Raw genomic sequence first — 19,903 nt, 5'->3', positions numbered from 1 at the left:
TCTTTACTCATCCAAACTAGCTTTTTATTATTCTTCATAAACAACATGCCATCTCCAATCTGTCCTTGATGCCTAATTTAATTCCTTCTTCTCCTTTCCCTGCTATTCTTTAAAACTTAGCTCAAAATCTCACCTCTTACATTATAGAAGGCATTCTTTGACCATCCTTTTTTCCCAGAGTTGCTGTTGTTTCCCTCCTACCTTGAGTTTATTTGTGTTTATTTTCCTTGATAGAACTCCATGAAGATGGGGTTGATTTTGTTTGTTTATTTGTTTCCATTTCTGTCTCTAGGATTGGTCATTAACAGTAGCCTGAATAGATTCAAAATGGGACCAAGATAATATCTGGTCCCAAAGATTCCATGTACTAGGTTCAGCTTACTTTTAACTTTATCCAAAGATCTATTTCAGTTTGAAATTAACCTTTCTATCACTTTAAAGAAAGTGACCCAGACATCTTTCTTTTTCTTTTCAACTCATTCAATGCAAAATTTTATAACTATAAAGGGTTTAACTATTCAAACTTAGAAATGAAAAAAAAAAATCCCAACTACAAGAGTTCCAATAAGAGGCCATTTTAAAAATTTGATCTTGATTACATTTTCATAGAAATGGACTCATCAAAGGCCACCTTGGCTACCAAACACAAGCAGCTTTATTAAAATACCAAAGACTACAGAAATGTAACCAACCAGGATCAGGATCCTCAAGCTTCTCTTTCAGGCGAGGGAAGGCAGGGCGGAGGGACTCGGGGTACTTCAAGAACACTTTATACATGATCAGCACAGCCTTCTTCCTGATGTAAGGCTTCGTATGCGACATCTATGAACCAGACAAACACAGGAGATGCAAATACCATGAAGGGCAGACTTGCAAAGGTTCATTTTAACTTCCCCACCCCACAAAAGTGCAAGCAGTATTGTAACTGTTAGGACTTTATATGTGAGAACTGATTTTGAAAGCTTAAAAATCTCTGCCTTTCCAGATCACTCATGCTTTGAAAGATAATTTCTTTAAACAAACTATTTTATTCCTCACAATAAAGTGTAACTGAACTAGAATAACCCAATTTCTACTTATCTTCTCATAAGGACCCAAAAGAAGACATCTCCCCTAGATTTACCAGTCTCTACATAGTACAAAGAGGCTGAGCTCAGTCCTGACAAAGCTTTTGATTCTACAGTAATATCTCTCCCCTTGAATCCCATCTTTATTCCTGCCTCCTATTCTTTACTAAGCTTCAGGGTTTGGCTAGTTTCTCACCTCCACCATTTCCCTCGGATCCTTAATAATATTACCCCAAATTAGTGTGTTTACTCAACTCAAGAGTTTATCATCTATCTAGCACCTGTTTTGCAGAGCGTTCTCTAAGGGACTAAATTGGATTTAATTGTTTCATTAATGAGATTAAAATGGATGATTGCTAAGGCTTTTCTAGAGACAGAGATAAAGAGAGAGACAGACATAGACAGCAGCATAAGGTACATATAAAAAGATTGACTATTTACTAAGGCATATAAACATCACAACATCTACAAAAAATAGATAAGCAGAAATAATAAATGCAACTTTTCCAGATCATAATGCCATAAAATTTATAATCAGTAAGGGTTCATATAGAGGCAAATTAAAAATTAATTGGAAACAAAGTAATCTAATTCTTCAAAACTGGTGGTTCAAAGAACAAATCATAGAAACAATCACTGATTTCACTGACAGGAAAGCAAAATGGAGATAATAAATGGGATTTATTAAATATAGTCAAAGCAGTACTCAGGGCAAAATTTATATCCCAGAGTGCTTATATCAACAAAATAGAGAAAAAGGAGATCAAAGAATTGGGCATGTAACTGGAAAAAACTAGAGACAGAATAAATTAAAAATCCCCAATTAAAGATTAAATTGGAAACCCTAAAATTAAACGAGAAATTAATAAAATTGAAATTAAAAGAACTACTGAACTAATAAATAAGACTAGGAGCTGGTTCTATGAAAAAAAAAAGTAGAATAGATAAAGTATTGGTTAATTTGAGTAAAAAAAGAAAGAAGAAAATCAAATTACCAGCATTAAAAATAAAAACGGTGATCTCACCTCTAATGAAGAGGAAATTAAGGCAATTTATAGGAGCTGTTTTGCCCAATTATATGACAATTTAGGTAAAATTGAGGAATATTTACAAGAATTTAAATTGCCTAGATTAACAAAGCAGGAAATAGAATGCTTAAAAAATCCCATATCAGAGGGGCAGCTGGGTAGCTCAGTGGATGGAGAGCCAGGCCTAGAGACGGGAGGTCCTAGGTTCAAATCCGGCCTCAGACACTTCCCAGCTGTGTGACCCTGGGCAAGTCACTTGACCCCCATTGCCTACCCTTACCACTCTTCCACCTATAAGTCAATGCACAGAAGTTAAGGGTTTAAAATTTAAAAAAAAAAAAAATCCCATATCAGAAAAAGAAATTGAATAAGCCACCAATTAAATCCCCAGGAAAAAAATCCCCAGAGCCAGATGGATTTACAAGTAAATTCTATCAAACATTTAAAGACAATTAATCCTAATACTATTAAAGTATTTGAGAAAATAAGCAAAGAAGGAGTACTAACAAATTCTTTTTATGACACAAATATGGTACTGATTCCAAAACCAGGCAAACCAAAAACTGAGAAAGAAAACTCGACCATTCTTCTTAATGAAGGCAATTTGGAATTATACCCAAAGAGTTACAAAAGAATACATGTCTTTTGGGGGCAGCAGGGTAGCCCAGTGGATTGAAAGCCAGACCCAGAGACAGGAGGTCGCAGGGTCAAATCTGGCCTCAGACACTTCTTAGTTCTGTGACCCTGGGCAAGTCACTTAAAACCCATTGCCTAGCCCAGGGGTCGGCAATGTATGGCTCTTTCTGCAGGAGCCATAAAGTCAATCACGGCACAGTAACTAACAGTTTACACATGACGTCGTGCATCACGTGATGCGTCACGTGATGCTTCATGTGATCCTTTCGGTACCTCCACTATCTTCTAAGATAGAAGCTCCCTCATTGATATTGCCATGCAAGACGAATCCTGGTCTTTAGTTCGACTTGATAGGTGTGCTGTGTGTTCCTCCTTCTGCCCTCCTTTTACTCTTTCCACACCTGTTACTGACATCTTGGGGTTCTGTATAGTGATTGATCACTTTTGTCTACATTCTCTACCCCTCTGCCTCTGATTTACATGACTTTATCTCAGTGCATTCATGGGGTCTGCACTCCCTATTTGTGGGGTTGTTATTGTTTTTAACTTTTCTACCTGCTCTTAAAGGGAAACTATAGTCAGATTACATCTTTACATATGCTTCATTAGTGAGAAGCATTTCTCCCCAGTGGTTGTTTCATTTGATACAGAATGACTGAGTAGGCAGCACTGATAAACACCTGGACCAGGAAATGTGTGTGATGTGTCCTGGCCAGTTTTCCATGAAAAGGTACCCTCCTCCCCCACTACTTACTAATGCCTGCACACAAGGCATGTTATTTTCTGTAATCTCCTGATCTCCTACTTAATTTATGTGGCCAAATGGCTTAACCAGCAGGCCGGCAGCTTTTTCTTCTCCTGTTGCCTGACTTGAGAGAGGGAGAGGAAAAAGTATTCTTCCCTGAATTTTTCTCTCTTTATTTCAGCAATTTTCTTAGTGTAAAGGAGTTTTATATGTATGTGTGCAGTCATATCAGTACTATAATGCCCCATTAAGTCTTGTTTTTTGATTAATAATCAAAGTCATTTTAATTAATAATCAGCAAAACCATGAAGCATCAGAAGTCACATTAATGTACTTTATTCATCATTGGTTAGCACATAATAATGCTACTAAAAATAGTTCAGAGACTTATTGTACTTTAAAAGTGTTGTTCTTACATAAAATGTACATTATTTACTTGTATTCAGTGTTAAAAATATTGTACGGCTCTCGTGAAATTACATTTTAAAAAATGTGGTGTTCATGGCTCTCATGGCCAAAAACGTTGCAGACCCCTGGCCTAGCCTTTAGAACTCTTCTGACTTAGAACCAAAACACAGTATTGATTCTAAGGCAGAATCTTATACCTTTGAACTACTTTACCCAGGAGCCCACCAACTTCCTGTTGTTACGTGCTGACATAGACAGAAGTTAAATTCAGTGGATTTTCCTTCCTATGAGAGCAGTTGTAAAAGCAGGACTTTTGAACAGGTAGATTAGCTTGGGCACATGGTTTTATTTTGTTACCTTTTTATTCCTTTACTTCTAATGATTATTAATAAATCTTATAAAAAATATTTGAAGTTACTGTATATTCATTTTAATTTTTACACTGATGGTGACCACCGAAGTTGGAAAAAGAATTCTCAATTTTTTTAAGATAGCCTAGATAAATTTTGCAAAGCTGCGTTTCTCTCCTGCTGTTTCTGGTACCCTCTTTGTATGAAAATATTTACAGCTATGCTTTCTGTGGTGGCAAAAAATTTGGAAAATGAGGAGATGTTCCTAATTTGGGGAATGGCTGAACAAATTCTGTTATATGATGGTGATGGAATACTATTGTACCATAAGGAATGATGAACTGGATGTTTTCGGAAAGAACCGGAAAGACCTACATGAACCGATGCAAAGTGAAATGAGCAGAACCAGGAGAACATTGTACAAAGTAATTAAACATTGTAGGTCAATCAAATGTAATAGACGTTGTTATGAACACCAATACAATGATACAGGACAATTCTTAGGACTTATAAAAAAGAATGTTATTCACACCTAGACAAAGAACTTTGGAGTAAAAATGCAGAAGAAAACAGGATTTATCACTTGTTTATGTAGGTATATGATTTCAGGTTTTGGTTTTTTAAAAGTATTCTCTTATGAAAATGAATAATACAGAAATAGGTTTGGAGAGATAATAGATGTATAACAGAGTAGAATTGCTTGTCAACTCTGGGAGCGGGGAGGGGAAAAAGGGAGATAGACAACATTAATTATATAACCATGGAAAATTTATATGTAAATTTATTACTGGAATTAAATAAAGTTTTAAAAGGGAAAAAAAGAAATAAGGAAGGGAAAGGGTGAGAGAAGAAAAGAGACAGAGACAGAGAGACAGAAAGAAAGAATATGAAAATATATGCTATCTCTTTAACTAAACTGAATATACAGCCCTTCCTAGAGGTCAAGGCCCATACCAGTCAGTCAGTCAGTCAATCATTGGACATTTATTAGGCATTAGGAACTGTTAAGAGCTGGAGATATAAAGAAAGGAAAAAAGTCTGACTTCAAGGAGCTCCTATTCCTTATTCTCATCCCACATAAGTCATCAGCATTTCTATATATTTCCAAAAAACTCAGCAGCAAGAGTTAAAAAGAGAGATTCCATTTAAAATCACTCGACAATATAAAATACTTGGGAATCTATTTACCAAGACAAACTCAGAAATTACATGAACACAACTACAAAACACTCTCCACACAAATAAAAAAGATCTCAACAGGGGCAACTGGGTAGCTCAGTGGATTGAGAGACAGGAGGTCCTAGATTCAGGTCTGGCCTCAGACACTTCCCAGCTGTGTGACCCTGGGCAAGTCACTTGACCCCCATTGCCTACCCTTACCACTCTTCTGCCTTGGAGCCAATACACAGTATTGACTCCAAGATGGAAGGTAAGGGCTTTAAAAAACAAAAAAATAATTAATTAAAAAAAAAAGATCTCAACAATTGGAAAAACATTAATTGCTCATGGGTAGGGCAAGTTAATATAATAAAAATTATAATCCTACCTAAATTAATTTACCTATTCAGTGCCATGCCTATCAAACAACCAAAAAAAATTTTATAGGATTAGAAAAAAACATAACAAAGTTTATCTAGAAGAACAAAAGATCAAGAATATCAAAGCAACTAATAAAAAAATGTGAAGGATGGTGGCTTAACGGTATCAGATCTTAAAATGTACTATAAAGTAGTGATCATCAAAACGATCTGATACTGGCTAAGAGATAGAAAGGTGGATCAATGGAATAGACTTGGGGTAAATGACCTCAGCAAGCTAGTATTAGATAAACCCAAAGATCCCAACTTTTGGAACAAGAACTCACTACTTGACAAAAAGTGTTGGGAAAAATGGAAAACAGTATGGGGGAAATTAAATTTAGATCAACATCTCACACCCCATTATCAAGATAAATTCAAAATGGTTAAATGACTTAAATATAAAGAGGGAAATTATAAGTAAATTAGGGGCATATAGAATAGTATACCTGTCAGATCTATGTGAAAGGAAAGAATTTAAGACCAAGCAAGAGACAGAGAACATTACAAGATACAAAATGAACGATTCTGATTGTATTAAATTTAAAAGTTTTTGTACACACAAAGCCAATGTAACCAAAATCAGAAGGGAATCAACAAACTGGGGGAAAAAAATTTTATAACAAAAATCTCTAGCACAGGTCTAATTTCTCAAATTTATAAGGAACTAAGTTCAAATGTAAAAGAAAGCAAGCCATTCCCCAATTGACAAATGGTCAAAGGACATGAATAGACAGTTTTCAGTTGAAGAAATCAAAACTATCAATAATCACATGAAAATGTGTCCTAAATCCCTCTTGATTAGAAAAATGAAAATCAAAACAAATATTAGGTATCACCTCACCCCTAGCAGACTGGCGAATATGACAGTAAAAGATAATAATAAATGTTGGAGGGAATGTGGCAAAATTGGGACACACTAATGCATTGCTGATGGAGTTGTGAATTGATCCAACCTTTCCTTCCACCTTCTTTTGCCAGACTCTACTCTCAGTTCCCACCATAATCTCTATCCCATGATCCTTCAGTTCTCTCCTAGACCATCTCCCCTGCACTAGTATCTCTCTCCCTCTTTCCCAATCTTAACTCTTTGATAAACCAGTTCTACTCAATACAGTCCTTTATCTCAATAAAGTATGCTCACTTATCATACTGATCATGCCCTGAAAAGCTTCAATTTTAGATTATTCCCACCATCTGCTACCTTCACTCCTATACACAGACTGCTAAAGAAAGGTAGGGAAAAAAAATCACACAATTCTGACTGGGTCCTCTACAAATTCATTACATAATCTCACTACTATTAGGCAATCATTCTACTCCCTCTTATTAACTACCTTCTTCACAGTAGCTCTTCCAAACTTTTTCATTACTCATTAAGCCTCCCATGGCTCCCACTTTCTCAGCTGAGAAATCATATTTTACAGAAAAAAATTGTGGCCATTCACCATGAGTTCCCTCTTCTCATATCACTCAGATTTCTTCTGCCACTATCAGTTCCTTCACCATTACCTCACGTTAGACTTTTCCCCAAGGACAAACCTCTCTATTTGTTCCAGCAATCTCATTCCATTTCATCTCTTCCAATACTTTGTCCCCACTGTCATCTCCACTATAAATTATCGTCAATCTCTTCCTATCTACTAATTCCTACTGCCTACAAATATACCCATTTCTACTTCATTCCCAAGAAAACTCACTTGTTCCTTACCTCCCTGTTGTCATCTTATATCTCTTTTGCCTTTTCTGGTTAACATCCTTGAAAAAGTCATCTATAATAGGTACCACCACTTTTTCTCCTCTCTGGGCACTTTTAAACTCCCTACAGCTTGGCTTCCAATCTTATAATTTCAATGAAACAGCTCTCTCCAAAATTACTGACAATCTCTTAATTGCCATCTCTAATTTCTTTTCTAAATCCTCATTCTTCTTGGTCTTTCTGCAGCATTTGAAACTGTTGATCATTCTCTTCTCTTTTATACTCTATTTTCTCTAAAATTTTAGAACAGCACTTTCTTCTGGCTGTCTTTCTCCCTGACTACTCTTCTGTCTTCTTTGCTGAATCCTCCTCTAGATCATGCCCTTCTAACTATAAGTATCCTTCAGGATTCAGTCCTAGGCTGTTTTCTCCTCTCCCACTACTTTACTTGGTTATCTCATCAGCTTACATGGATTTAGCTATCATCTACATGCTGAAGATCCTCAAATCTACTATTTTGCTTTAATTTCTCTGCTGACTACCAATCTTATATCTCCAATTGTCTTTCAGATATCTTGAACCAAATTATCCAGTAGACTTTTGAAACTCAACATATTCAAAAGAACTCATCTTTCCCCCTAAATTTTCTCTACCTCCAAACTTCCTTCTTATTGTCAAGGAAAACATTGCCCTCCAGTCTCCCAGGCCTCCATTCTTCACTATCACCCACTCAGCTTATTCAATGTTGCAAAGACCTACTGATTTCAGCTTTGCAACATCTCTCATATACACTCTCTTCTGATACTACCATCATCTTGTACAAGTTCTTATCACATCATGCTTATGTTACTGCAAGAGTCAACAAGTGAGTTTGCCAACTGAAGTCTCTCCCCATTCCAATTTATCCTTGATTCAATGCCAAAATAATTTTTCTCATGGAAATAGGTATCAAGTGATAATACATGTATAATCCAGTGGAATTGCTTGTCAGCTCTGGGAGGGGGAAGGGACACGGGGAAGGAGAGAACATGAATCATGTAACCATGGAAAAATATTTTAAAATAAATAAATTCATTGGGAAAATTGGAAAACAATATGGGAGAGATTAGGTTTAGATCAACATCTCATACCCTACACTAAGATAAATTCAGAATGGGTGAATGACTTGAATACAAAGAAGGAAACTATAAGAAAATTAGGTGAACATAGAATAGTATACCTGGCAGATCTATGGGAAAGAGTAAATTTTTAAACCAAGCAAGGGTTAGAAAAAATTACAAAATGTAAAGTAAATAATTTTGATTATATTAAATTAGAAAGTTTTTGTACAAACAAAAACAATGTAACCAAAATCAGAAGGGAAACAACAAACTGGGGAAAAATCTTTATAACAAAAAATTCTGACAGAGGTCTAATTACTCAGATATACAAGGAACTAAATCAATTGTATAAAAAAATCAAGCCATTCCCCAATTGATAAATGGGCAAGGGACATGAATAGGCAATTTTCAGATAAAGAAATCAAAACTATCAATAAGCACATGAGAAAGCATTCTAAATCTCTCATAATTAGAAAAATGCAAACCAAAACAACTCTGATATCACCTCACATCTAGTAGATTGGCTAAAATGATAGAAGGGGAGAGTAATGAATGCTGGAGGGGATGTGGCAAAATTGGGACATTAATGCATTGCTGGTGGAGTTGTGAACTGATCTAACCATTCTGGATGGCAATTTGGAACTATGCCCAAAGAGCAATAAAAGACTGCTTGCCCTTCAATCCAGCCATAGCATTGCTGGGTTTGTACGCCAAAGAGATCATGGATAAACAGACTTGCACAAAAATATTTATAGCCATACTTTTTGTGGTGGCAAAAAAACTGGAAAACGAAGGAATGCCCTTCAATTGGGGAATGGCTGAACAAATTGTGATATATGCTGGTGATGGAATACTATTGTGCTCAAAGGAATAATAAACTGGAGGAATTCCATGTGAACTGGAAAGACCTCCAAGAATTGATGCAGAATGAAAGGAGTAGAACCAGGAAAACATTGTACCCAGAGGCTGATACACTATGGTAAAACCGAAAGTAATGGACTTCTATACTAGCAGCAATGCAATGACCCAGGACAATTTGGAGGGATTTATGGAAAAGAATGCTACCCACATTCAGAGGAAGAACTGTAGGAGTGGAAACACAGAAGAAAAACAACCGCTTGAACACATGGGTTGATGCGAACATGGTTGGGGATGTGACACTAAACGACCACACAAATGCAACTATCAATAATATGTAAATAAATCTTGATTGATCACACATCTTAAAACCATTGGAAATGTGCATTGGATGGGGGGGGGGGGAGAAGGGAGATGAAGGGGAAAGTAAAAACAAGAATCATGTAACCATGGAAAATTTTTCTAAAAAAAAAATATTTTAAAAAATAAATAAAATAAATCCTCAAAAATAAATTAGGCAATGAGCTTCTCAAGGGTAGGAACAGTCTTTTTGCCTCTTTGCACATCCCCAGGGCTTAGCACAGTACTTGACACTTAATAATATTCACTTACTAAATAACTATTCTAATGGAGGAAACACACCAATAACCATATTAAAATAAAAGATAAAGACAAGATAAAATGGAGTTAATCTCAGAAGGAAGACAATGGCCATAAGGGTGATTCAGGCAAAGTTTCTTGAAGAAATGAGATTTTAGCTGACACCAGAAGGAAGCTGGTTCAGCCAGGAGGCAAAGAGAGGACAGAGAAAATTTCAGGTAAGAGAGATAGACACTGAATATGCCTGTGTCATTTGAAATTAGTGTAAGCCCTGGAAGACTACGTCTCCCAGGACTCTCTCTGCTACAACTTCCCCAACACCTCCCACTTCCTTTGGGGGAGGTGTCAGAGAAAGTATAAAAGGGAAAGTTTGGCGCCTTTTCTCTCTCCACCTTGGAGGCTGGCTGGGCTCTCCACCCTAGAAGCTCTGCTGCTTCTATGCTAGAAGATCCGCTCTCTACCCTGAGACTCTGATCTCTCTCTTGGCGCCTTTTCCCCTTTCTTCTTACCTCTTAGTTTTCCCTAGACCTTTTCCTTTCTAATTAAAATAAAACCTAGTTATTCAAACCCTAAAGTTTGTATCTGATCATTCATTTGAGGGCTCTGATCAATTTCCCCAGCTACCTTCCTTTCCCTTCCTCTACCTTCCTCTCTCCTTTCTCCTACCATCCTACTTTCCTCCCTTCACTTTCAACACACAGGCCTAGAGCAGAGATCAGATATTCAAGGGAAAAGACCAGTGTCACTTGATCCTAGAGTACAAGGAGGGAAGTAAGCCTCCTAGTTTTTCTGGCTTCCTGTAAATTCCAGCTAAAACCTCACATTTGCAAGGTTTTTTTAGTTCTCGTGAAAGCCAGTGCCTATTCTCTGAGATTATCTCCAATTTATCATGTCTAGCATTTGTTTTTACGTTGCTGTTTTCATGTTTTCACGTTGCTGTTTTCATGTTTTCTCTGCCATTAATATCATGAGGCAGGAACTAGGTTTTGTTTTTCTTTGAATCTCTAGTGCCTAGCACCAGGTACCTAGCAGGGCTATGATAAATACTTGTTGAGAAATCTTATTTTGTGAGTCATGGATTCTGCAAGTCTGGTGAGGCCTATGGATTCTTTTTCAATAAAAATGTATAAAATAGGGGCAAATAGGTGACTGTGAATTGAAAACCAGGGCTAGAGACAGGAAGTCCTGGGTTCAAATCTGGATTCAGATACTTCCTAGCTGTGTGACCTTGAGCAAGTCATTTAACCCCCCATCGTCTAGCCCTCACCACTATTCTATCTTGGAACCAATACACAATATTAATCCTAAGGCATAAAATTAGGAATTTTTTAAATGCATAAAATAAGAGATAGGATTACAAAGATGACCAATTATAATGACGTAGTTATCAAAATATGAGAAAGAACACATTCTTAGATCCCAAATTAAGAACTCTCATTATGGACCTCCCTATTAACAAAATCCTAGAGAACTCAGGGTTACCTTCATGCCATGATATCAAAATATAACTTTAGGGATATGTAGAAAGGATAAAACAAATACCAGTCACTGATTTGTAAAATGAGTTGCTTTAAATTAAATAGCTTAAACTATAAATTGAAGTATTCTCAAGACCTCACCTCTTTTAAGTCAACAACTCATCTTTATATTCTTTAAGGTGGTGTAAGTTTTATCTCTCATTTTATATATGAGAAAACTGAGGGTCAGAAAAGAGGTGGCATAGACTTGAAATCATAAAAAGGATCTAGTTATTTCTGCCAACTTACCAGAGTCATGATGTCATTTGCCAAATCTCTGGCGAGATCTGGAGTAACAAAACAGGACAAACCAGTCAGTGCAACTCCAGTATCATACTGATTGGGGCTACTCAGGTCCTGCAAAGAGAGAAGAGAGAACAATTTAACCACCCATCAAAATCCACTCTACTTGTGATAAGCTACATTTCCAGAGAAGTATTATATGTGGAATGAATAAAAATAACATTCATAAATATGAAGAAGCATGAAATTTTCATTCACATTATTTTGTGGTCTAAGCTAATAACCAAACAATATATCTCACCCAATTTGTTTCTAAGGAAACAGCTGATGTAGGAAAACAATGTTTTAACTGGAGAATTTGGAACACACTTAAAAATATATTTTAAAACTATTTCAGGTGGAAATTACTAGATACTACTATTCCATAGATGTAATTATTCACCTATTTTAATAAATCAGAACCAGAAATGTACAAGTTAGTTTTCCTCATTATAAGAGCATGTAGTAGAGTTGCATATCTGTAGAAATAATGGGTCTAAGAAAATATCACTTGAAGAGTTGGTTTTAGATATTAACAACAACAAAAAAATTACCATAAATCTAAAAGTAATAGTGACACAGTTTTGGGAAATAGTAAAATATGACTAAATGAAAGGATAAAAGTTTGGATAACTACTCAGAACTGAATGATTAAAAGTTCCTTCGCCCTCTAGTAGCAATAGATAACTCATTATGAGGCTCAGAAATTGTTCATTAAGTGTGGGCAGTTCTATGGCTCACCTTGAATTTTCATTGATTCCAATTAGCAAGAAAGTATAAAAATAGAGGAGAAAAATGAGATTGAAGTCTTGATTCCTTCTTCCTTTATATTGCCTTCATCATCTCTTTATTTACAATTTTGAAGCCTATTAAAAACCACATTTTTAGTACTTCTAGAAATATTAAGAAATAATTTTCCTCTTGTCTAAAGAGCCTCCTTCCTACTAACCCTCTGACACTATCAGGTGTTAGGTTAAGGACAAAAGGCCTTTCATAAGGGAATAGATTAAAGATAAAACTGAAGTCTGAGTTCTAGTCTTCCACAACACTGAAGAGATTAATACATACTAATACTTGCTCAAAGAAAATGCTCTATAATCCACTGAAAGGGAAGTACTCTCTTCTGTTATTTGGAACATATCCTGAATGTTAATCTCTGGAAGAAGTCACATTGATTCCTTGAAGGAAGTGGTCCAGGAAGGAATGAGACAGTAACTTTGTTATTCAACTGTTTCTGACTGCTAAATTCAAACTATATTTTAACTTCTTTAAGATTCCTATAAATGTTATCTCAAATAGTCTTAGAGGGGTGAAGGGGAGACATTTCTGAGGGTCTAGACATTTCTCACCTTAAAATCAAAAAATAGCTTGGATATTAATGTTAAATTAAATAAAATTGTTTCTGGCTAGTTGAAAACGCTGAGTATAGTATTAATATTTTTTCTTCAACAATTACAACATAATTTTGATGTTCCTGCTCCCCTGGTTAGGGAAAAGGTAGTGTTGTATATTATTTTGAACTGCATTTGGGTTGAAGTTTATTCATTAAACATCTACTAGGAAATTTAATATGGAAATTAAGAGATACAAGAATATGCAGCGTCAAATTTTCCATTTGAGAATTATAAAAATATTGATTTTGCTATAAGCCTGTGAACTTCATGGCTGAAGGGCAACAAAAGCAAAGTTCACCCTAAATAACCATAAATTTATCAAAAGTTCCTTGTTTCCATACCATTCTTTTCTAAATAATTAGAAAAGGGTCACCTGGAAGCCAAAGAAAATTGCTATGGCATTTTACTATATCACTAGAGAAGATAAAAAAACTCTAAACTCTGTAAGAATGACTAGTCAGGTAGAACAAAGAAAGGTTCTCAGAAAATAAACAAATAAATGAATGATTAAGCAAATAAATAAATGAATGTACAAACAAACAAACAAATAAATAAATAAATAAATGGATGGATGAATTAATGAATATGTTAGTGAGTAAATAAGTAAATAAATGAATAGATGGAGTGTAGTAAGTAAGTTACTTTAATTTGTATTGAATAGGAAAGCACAAGTTCATTTAAGGGGCCCCTTTCTAGACTTCCAATTCAATGACTATTGGCCTACAAGATCAAGGCCAAACTTTACCTTAATATTTAAGGTTTAAATTGCACCTTAACCTAGCAATTCAAGAACTCATCAAGCTCCCATTCTAACTTTTCCTCTCTTACCTCTCTTATCTTCCTCCCTACCCCCCACATATACACATGGAGTTTTTAAGTAATTCTCATTTATTTCTTAAACAACCTAAAAAACTAAGTGATTTGTCCTAGGTCAGACTTGAATTTACTAATCCCAAGATAATAAGTCCTACTCCCAACCAGTTCCATTTCTCCTTCTCTAATAACAACCTTCTATGCTCTCCTTTCTTTTCACCATGTATCTAACCACACCTCTCTGAATGTACACCTCAGAGCTTTCCATGGCTATCTCAGCCTCCTTGACTTGACCCTCCTGGAACACCTTTGCATCCTAAGGATCCACTTGTTTGGTAATAAGCACATGCTACCTTATGTTTAACTTCTCTGTATAGGGGTGCAGAGGGGGAGATACCTTGAAGAGACGGTATTGGGTAGAACTAGGAAATACACATCTATGTATATGTCGTTTCTCCCCAGCCAGAACTTAAGTTTTTATAAGAGTAAGGGCTCTGACCTATACCTCTCTTTATCCTCAAAAGAATATAGAAAATAAAAAAAAATTTTTTTTAAACCCTTATCTTCCGTCTTGGAATCAATACTGTTTATTGGCACCAAGGCAGAAGAGTAGTAAGGGTAGGCAATGGGGGTCAAGTGACTTGCCCAGGGTCACAGAGCTGGGAAGTGTCTGAGGTCAAATTTGAACCTAGAATCTCCTATCTCTAGGTCTGACTCTCAATCCACTGAGCTACCCAGCTGCCCCTAGAAAGTAAATTTTCAGTGATGCTGACAAAAATTTTATTTAGCATGAATTCTTAGCCTTTGGCATGAGTAAGCAAATCTATGCCTTTAGCAAACAACCTTGAGTCATCATAGTCTCCAAAACCTCAAGTCAGTCTCAGTTTGTATCTTCCTTCAAAGTAATGAAACCCTGGTCCTAAATCTACAACACCAAAGAGTCATTCTGATGTTTCCAAATTACCTTTTTCCAATAACATAGGTGGATGTGTCATGTTTATATCTGATTTCCAAAGCTGAACTCACTCACATTCTTGACCCTGCACCTGAGTTTTTTTCTGGTTTGTGTTCAGACAAGGGCCAGAAGCATAGCTAAGCAGAATAAAGAAAAAGGAATGGCCACACTCAGCTCACTCTGGTCCATTTTGGAAAAAATGTAGCTGCTATCAATGGTTAAGAGTCTGCTAGCTGCTAATTTGTAAATTACATATCTTAATCCATTATATTATCTTAAGTATTATATAACTAAGGAATGAAATCAATGCCTCCTCCCCAAAATATGTCTGAAATACAGAGACTGGAAACATTTTTAATCACTTTCTGATTTTCTTCAAAGAGGAAAGAAATCTGCTTGAAAGAAGTTCATTCAATGTTAGTTAACACAAGAAAAATCAGCCTCAACAAGAAATATAAAACCAAAATTGATGCTGAATTTCTTCCCAAAAAAGTCTGTTGTAATGTCACTAGACATCCCCTTAGGGAGAAATCAAAAGCAAAGGCAATAATGATCATTTCACATATGGACACAAAGAGATTAGAAATCACTTAATGTAGACACCTTAATGGATCAAGCCTCAAAATACCCAAGAATATTAATAACTGTTAACTTATATAGAACTTATGGGGTTGCAAAGTGCTTTGAATGCATTATTCCATTAGAAGCAGCTAGATGGCAAAGTGTACAGAGCACTACATCTGGAGTCTGAAAGACTCAAGTTAAAATCAGGCATCAGCGGGATCGTTGCCCGCATCCTCCACCAAAAAAATAAAATAAAATAAAAATCAGGCAGCAGACACTTACTAGCTGGATGATTGGGTAAATCACTTAACCTTTTTAGGCCTCAGTTTCATCATCTGTAATAAGGGAATAACAATAGTACCTACATTCCAGTGCTATTGTGAAGTTCAAATAAGATAAAGGGAAACATTAAAGCATTATATAACTTTTAGCTAATATTATTATTATCTTCACAAAAACTCTCTGAGATCAGCATTATTACATTTTTCAAGATGAAGAAATGGAGGCTCATAGTAAAAAGCTAAAAGATGATATGTGTTGAATAATTTTTCTGGAATCCTCCAAGCTTTTGAAAAAAAGGGGAAAAAACACCCCATTATTTCCTATAGCAACTGTTTTTACTTTTTGTTTTGTCTTTTCTGAGGAGAAATAAATAACTATACAGGAAACTTCCTTGCTAGATTACTTTGTAGTAAGGTCTAGTCACTTTTATATTAGACTGACCTTCAAACAGAGATAATCATGGATCTACTATATTCCTCCTAAAGGAGAATAAATGGCTTTTCGGAGGAGAGAAACACATGCACAGAAAATAGTGAGAGTTTACTAAAAAGTTGTTCCAGATGAAACAGATTACTTACCTTTCGAATTTGATTGGTAGTCAGCATAATTACATCAGTTCCTTCATGAAAGCACTGAGAAGCAGCTAGATAACCAACTCGCTGTTTATTTAGAAAAACAGAAGCATTACATTTTTTGCCACGGTCATCATTCTTGACTTTTTTGGAACTCAACGCTCTTGCTCTAGAAGCATCAGTCCCAAGAAAAATAACAACTGCAGTCATGAAAGAACTACAGGTTTGATCTCATGGGGAGGTATCAACTTTGGCTAGCTAAAATATTTATTTAGCAGATTTCATTGCAACCTAGCATTTCAATGTCTTTTATTTACCATTTTAGGTAATGATTTTAAAAATACTACATGACATTCAACAAATCTTTGCTTAATATTGACAGAGGATCAATTACTGGTTTGGTTTTCCACTTTTCCCATTTCCACCCACCTTTATCTTTGTAATCAGTGACTTGTTAGAAGCTCAAAGCTATAATCTACTTCATCTTTTGATTGTCTAGCTTTTATAGTGGACCAAATAAATATCCTAAACTACATGCTTGTGAATTCCAAAGTATGTTTTACAAATATAATTGTAAGTTTCCATTTTTGCTGAATATAGTACATATCTCTTAAGTAATATTGAACAATTGTGTTTTGTAAAGCTGCTAATGCCTGAAGTGAACCTACTGATTAGCCAATAAGCAGGTGTTAAAAGAAGGAAGCTACAAGGAATAATGTTTCCTCTACAGACAATAACCACAGCAATATGCTCACTTGGGTTCCACAGTATCAAAAAACAACATAGTGACTTCAGTTCCTCTTGACATTGGTACATTTACAGATTAAGCAAACAGCGATTTAAAAATCCTAAGTGTTTCACTTAGAAAAACAGGAAGAAATTATCAGAATTGAAATAGTTCAGTCAACTGCATTTAACAGTGGGAGTCAAACCTTGCTAATGAATCTATAAATCCCTACTTCTGGATAAGCAATATTCAAAAGATCCAGTCCAGAATTTTCTGGTTATATGAAAAAGTCTTCTCTTACTTAGTCTATCTCCAAGATGGTTATGATGCAACAATAGTGAAAAGGGAAAGGAAATTAGGAGTAGTGTCCCTTCCTCTTTCCTTGATTCTTTCAGGGTCTCAAAGCAGCAAAGGTAGCATCCCTCTCTAACTTCTTTATTTCTATATAAGATCCCAAGGCTTAGAAGAAATTTCCAAGAGGGTTCTTCCCCAACAACAAAAAGAGGTTGAGGATCCTTGTAATGGGCTTTGAAACAGTGACAGAATTAACCATATTGAAAAACGAACACAATGGCCTCTTACCTTAAATGTAAACTTTGAAGCACTCATCACTTCAATAATGTTGAAAGCAGCCCAGCTGATGTCATAACCCAACATCTGTAACTGTTAGGAATAAGAATAAGACATTGTAACATTATAGATCCTTCTTAATGATCCCTGAACTCTAAAAAAGAGCGAGGGAAGTAAATGAATGAGATTTAAATATATGATTTATGAGATTTAAGTAAATCTCATAAAGAATAAGATTTAAAGATATGGAGGAAAGCCACATTAAGATAGTATATTTCTTTGAATGTGTGGGCACTTTAAGGCTTGATATCTACTTGAAATTTGGCAAAAACTTTCTTAAAGGATAACATACAACTACTAACAAGAATGTCACATTTTATATTTGTATCAACGTGATGAAATCCCACGCCATGACCATTAGTTTCTCTACAATGTGAGGGATCATCTAGATGTTGTAATGAGACAGCATATGTGCACTTTAAGAGTTGCTAGGCCCACCCCTAAAATTTAATCACCCAAGAGTTAACATTCTGATAATAGACATACATCCTATCTCTAGCTTGTCTAACTTTGTGACAAAGTTTAAACTCTCTTTATACTCTCTTCAAGAATATAATAACAGAGGGCTCCAAGCCAGGAGTCAGGAAACAAGCATTTATTAAACACTTACTATGTTTCAGGCTAAGCCCCTAAGGAAGCAACCAGTCTAATGAAAGAGACAACATGCAAACAACTATGCAGGTAAGTAGAAGGTAACCCTAAAGGGGAAGCACTGGCAATATAGGGAATGAGGGAAGAGAAAAAAGAGAACAGAAAGAGGAAGTTGAACTGAATCTTATGGGAGGCCAAGGAAGCACAGGCATAGCCAGTGAAAAGGAAAGAAGTCAAAATGGAGTATATTATGAGAGGAATAGCAAAATCAGTATCACTGGACCACTGAATAAATATAAGAAAGTAAAATATAAGATTGGACAGTAGTAAGGGATCAGACAGGGAAGGGATTTAAATGCTAAACAAAGCAATTTATATTTGATCCTAGAGGTAACAGGGACTGGATAAGCCACTTGCCCTTTGTTTGCCTTGGTTTCCTCAACTGTAATAACATTATAACAGCACCTACCTCTCAAAGTTGTTGCTGAGAGGATCAAATGAGATAAATAATATTTGTAAAGCATTCAGTATAGTGCTTGGTACAGAGCAGGCACTTAAAAGCCTGACTTCTTCCCTTATTTTAACATAAATATTTTGTTGTTCAGTCATTTCAGGCTAGTCCAATTCTTCATGATCCCATTTGGGGTTTTCTTGGCAGAGATACTAGAGTGGTTTGCCATTTCCTTTTCTAGCTCATTTGACAGATGAAGAATAGGATTAAGTTGACTTGCCCAGGGTCACAAAGCTAGTAAGTGTCTAAGGCCAGATTTGAAATCAGGAAGAATAATCTTCCTGACTACAGGCCTAGCACTGTATCCATATTTATACCAATGTGCCACCTAGCTGTCCCAATACTTTATTAATGTTTTTAAAGTACTTTCTACCCCTAATGCTAATCAAGGCTAAGAGAAAGCACCATTACTATGCCTTGCTATTACTATAAAGGGTAATGGACTTGGCATCTGTTAGACCTATGGAAGAAGTAGTTCTAACTCTATGATATATTTTTTTTTAAACCCTTAACTTCGGTGTATTGTTTCATAGGTGGAAGAGTGGTAAGGGTGGGCAATGGGGGTCAAGTGACTTTCCCAGGGTCACACAGCTGGGAAGTGTCTGAGGCTGGGTTTGAACCTAGGACCTCCCGTCTCTAGGCCAGACTCTCACTCCACTGAGCTACCCAGCTGCCCCTAGTTCTAACTCTATAGATGATATCCTACCACTCCCCTTCCCTAACACTACCCCTACCCTTGACATAGTTCTTACCATCATACTTAAAAACTCTTAGCAGGTATAATCCAGAAGTAAAGAAAATGTTTAACAGATACTGAGAAACCACAAAATAATTAAAAGCAATGCTGCCTCTACATAAGAAAATACACTTATGGTTCTATATCCACCCACACATCCACCACCTTTCTACGAAGAGATTTCACGTTATTTCTGTTTTAAAATGCAGTTGAGAGTTAATTCAGAAGTTATTTTTGTGTCAAAATATAGTATAAAAATGA

The 19,903-nt window shown here is 35.8% G+C and overlaps 1 protein-coding gene across 4 annotated transcripts in view; it reads right to left on the bottom strand.

Annotated features, from left to right (window-relative positions):
• The window catches only part of AP3D1 (adaptor related protein complex 3 subunit delta 1), a 158,257-nt gene that overhangs the window by 83,351 nt on the left and 55,003 nt on the right, over positions 1-19,903 (bottom strand). For all 4 annotated transcript variants that reach the window (XM_044672049.1, XM_044672060.1, XM_044672041.1 and 1 more), the window contains exons 3-6: positions 17,757-17,837; positions 16,454-16,534; positions 11,835-11,942; positions 693-822 (exon numbers count right to left, since the gene is read on the bottom strand). In XM_044672049.1, coding sequence (XP_044527984.1) covers positions 693-822; positions 11,835-11,942; positions 16,454-16,534; positions 17,757-17,837 — 400 coding nt within the window. The remainder of the gene's footprint in view (positions 1-692; positions 823-11,834; positions 11,943-16,453; positions 16,535-17,756; positions 17,838-19,903) is intronic.

The sequence above is a fragment of the Gracilinanus agilis genome, chromosome 1 (assembly GCF_016433145.1).
Source record: "Gracilinanus agilis isolate LMUSP501 chromosome 1, AgileGrace, whole genome shotgun sequence".
In the NCBI taxonomy this organism is placed as follows: Eukaryota; Metazoa; Chordata; class Mammalia; order Didelphimorphia; family Didelphidae; genus Gracilinanus; species Gracilinanus agilis.
This window is presented reverse-complemented; position numbering and strand designations above follow the sequence as displayed.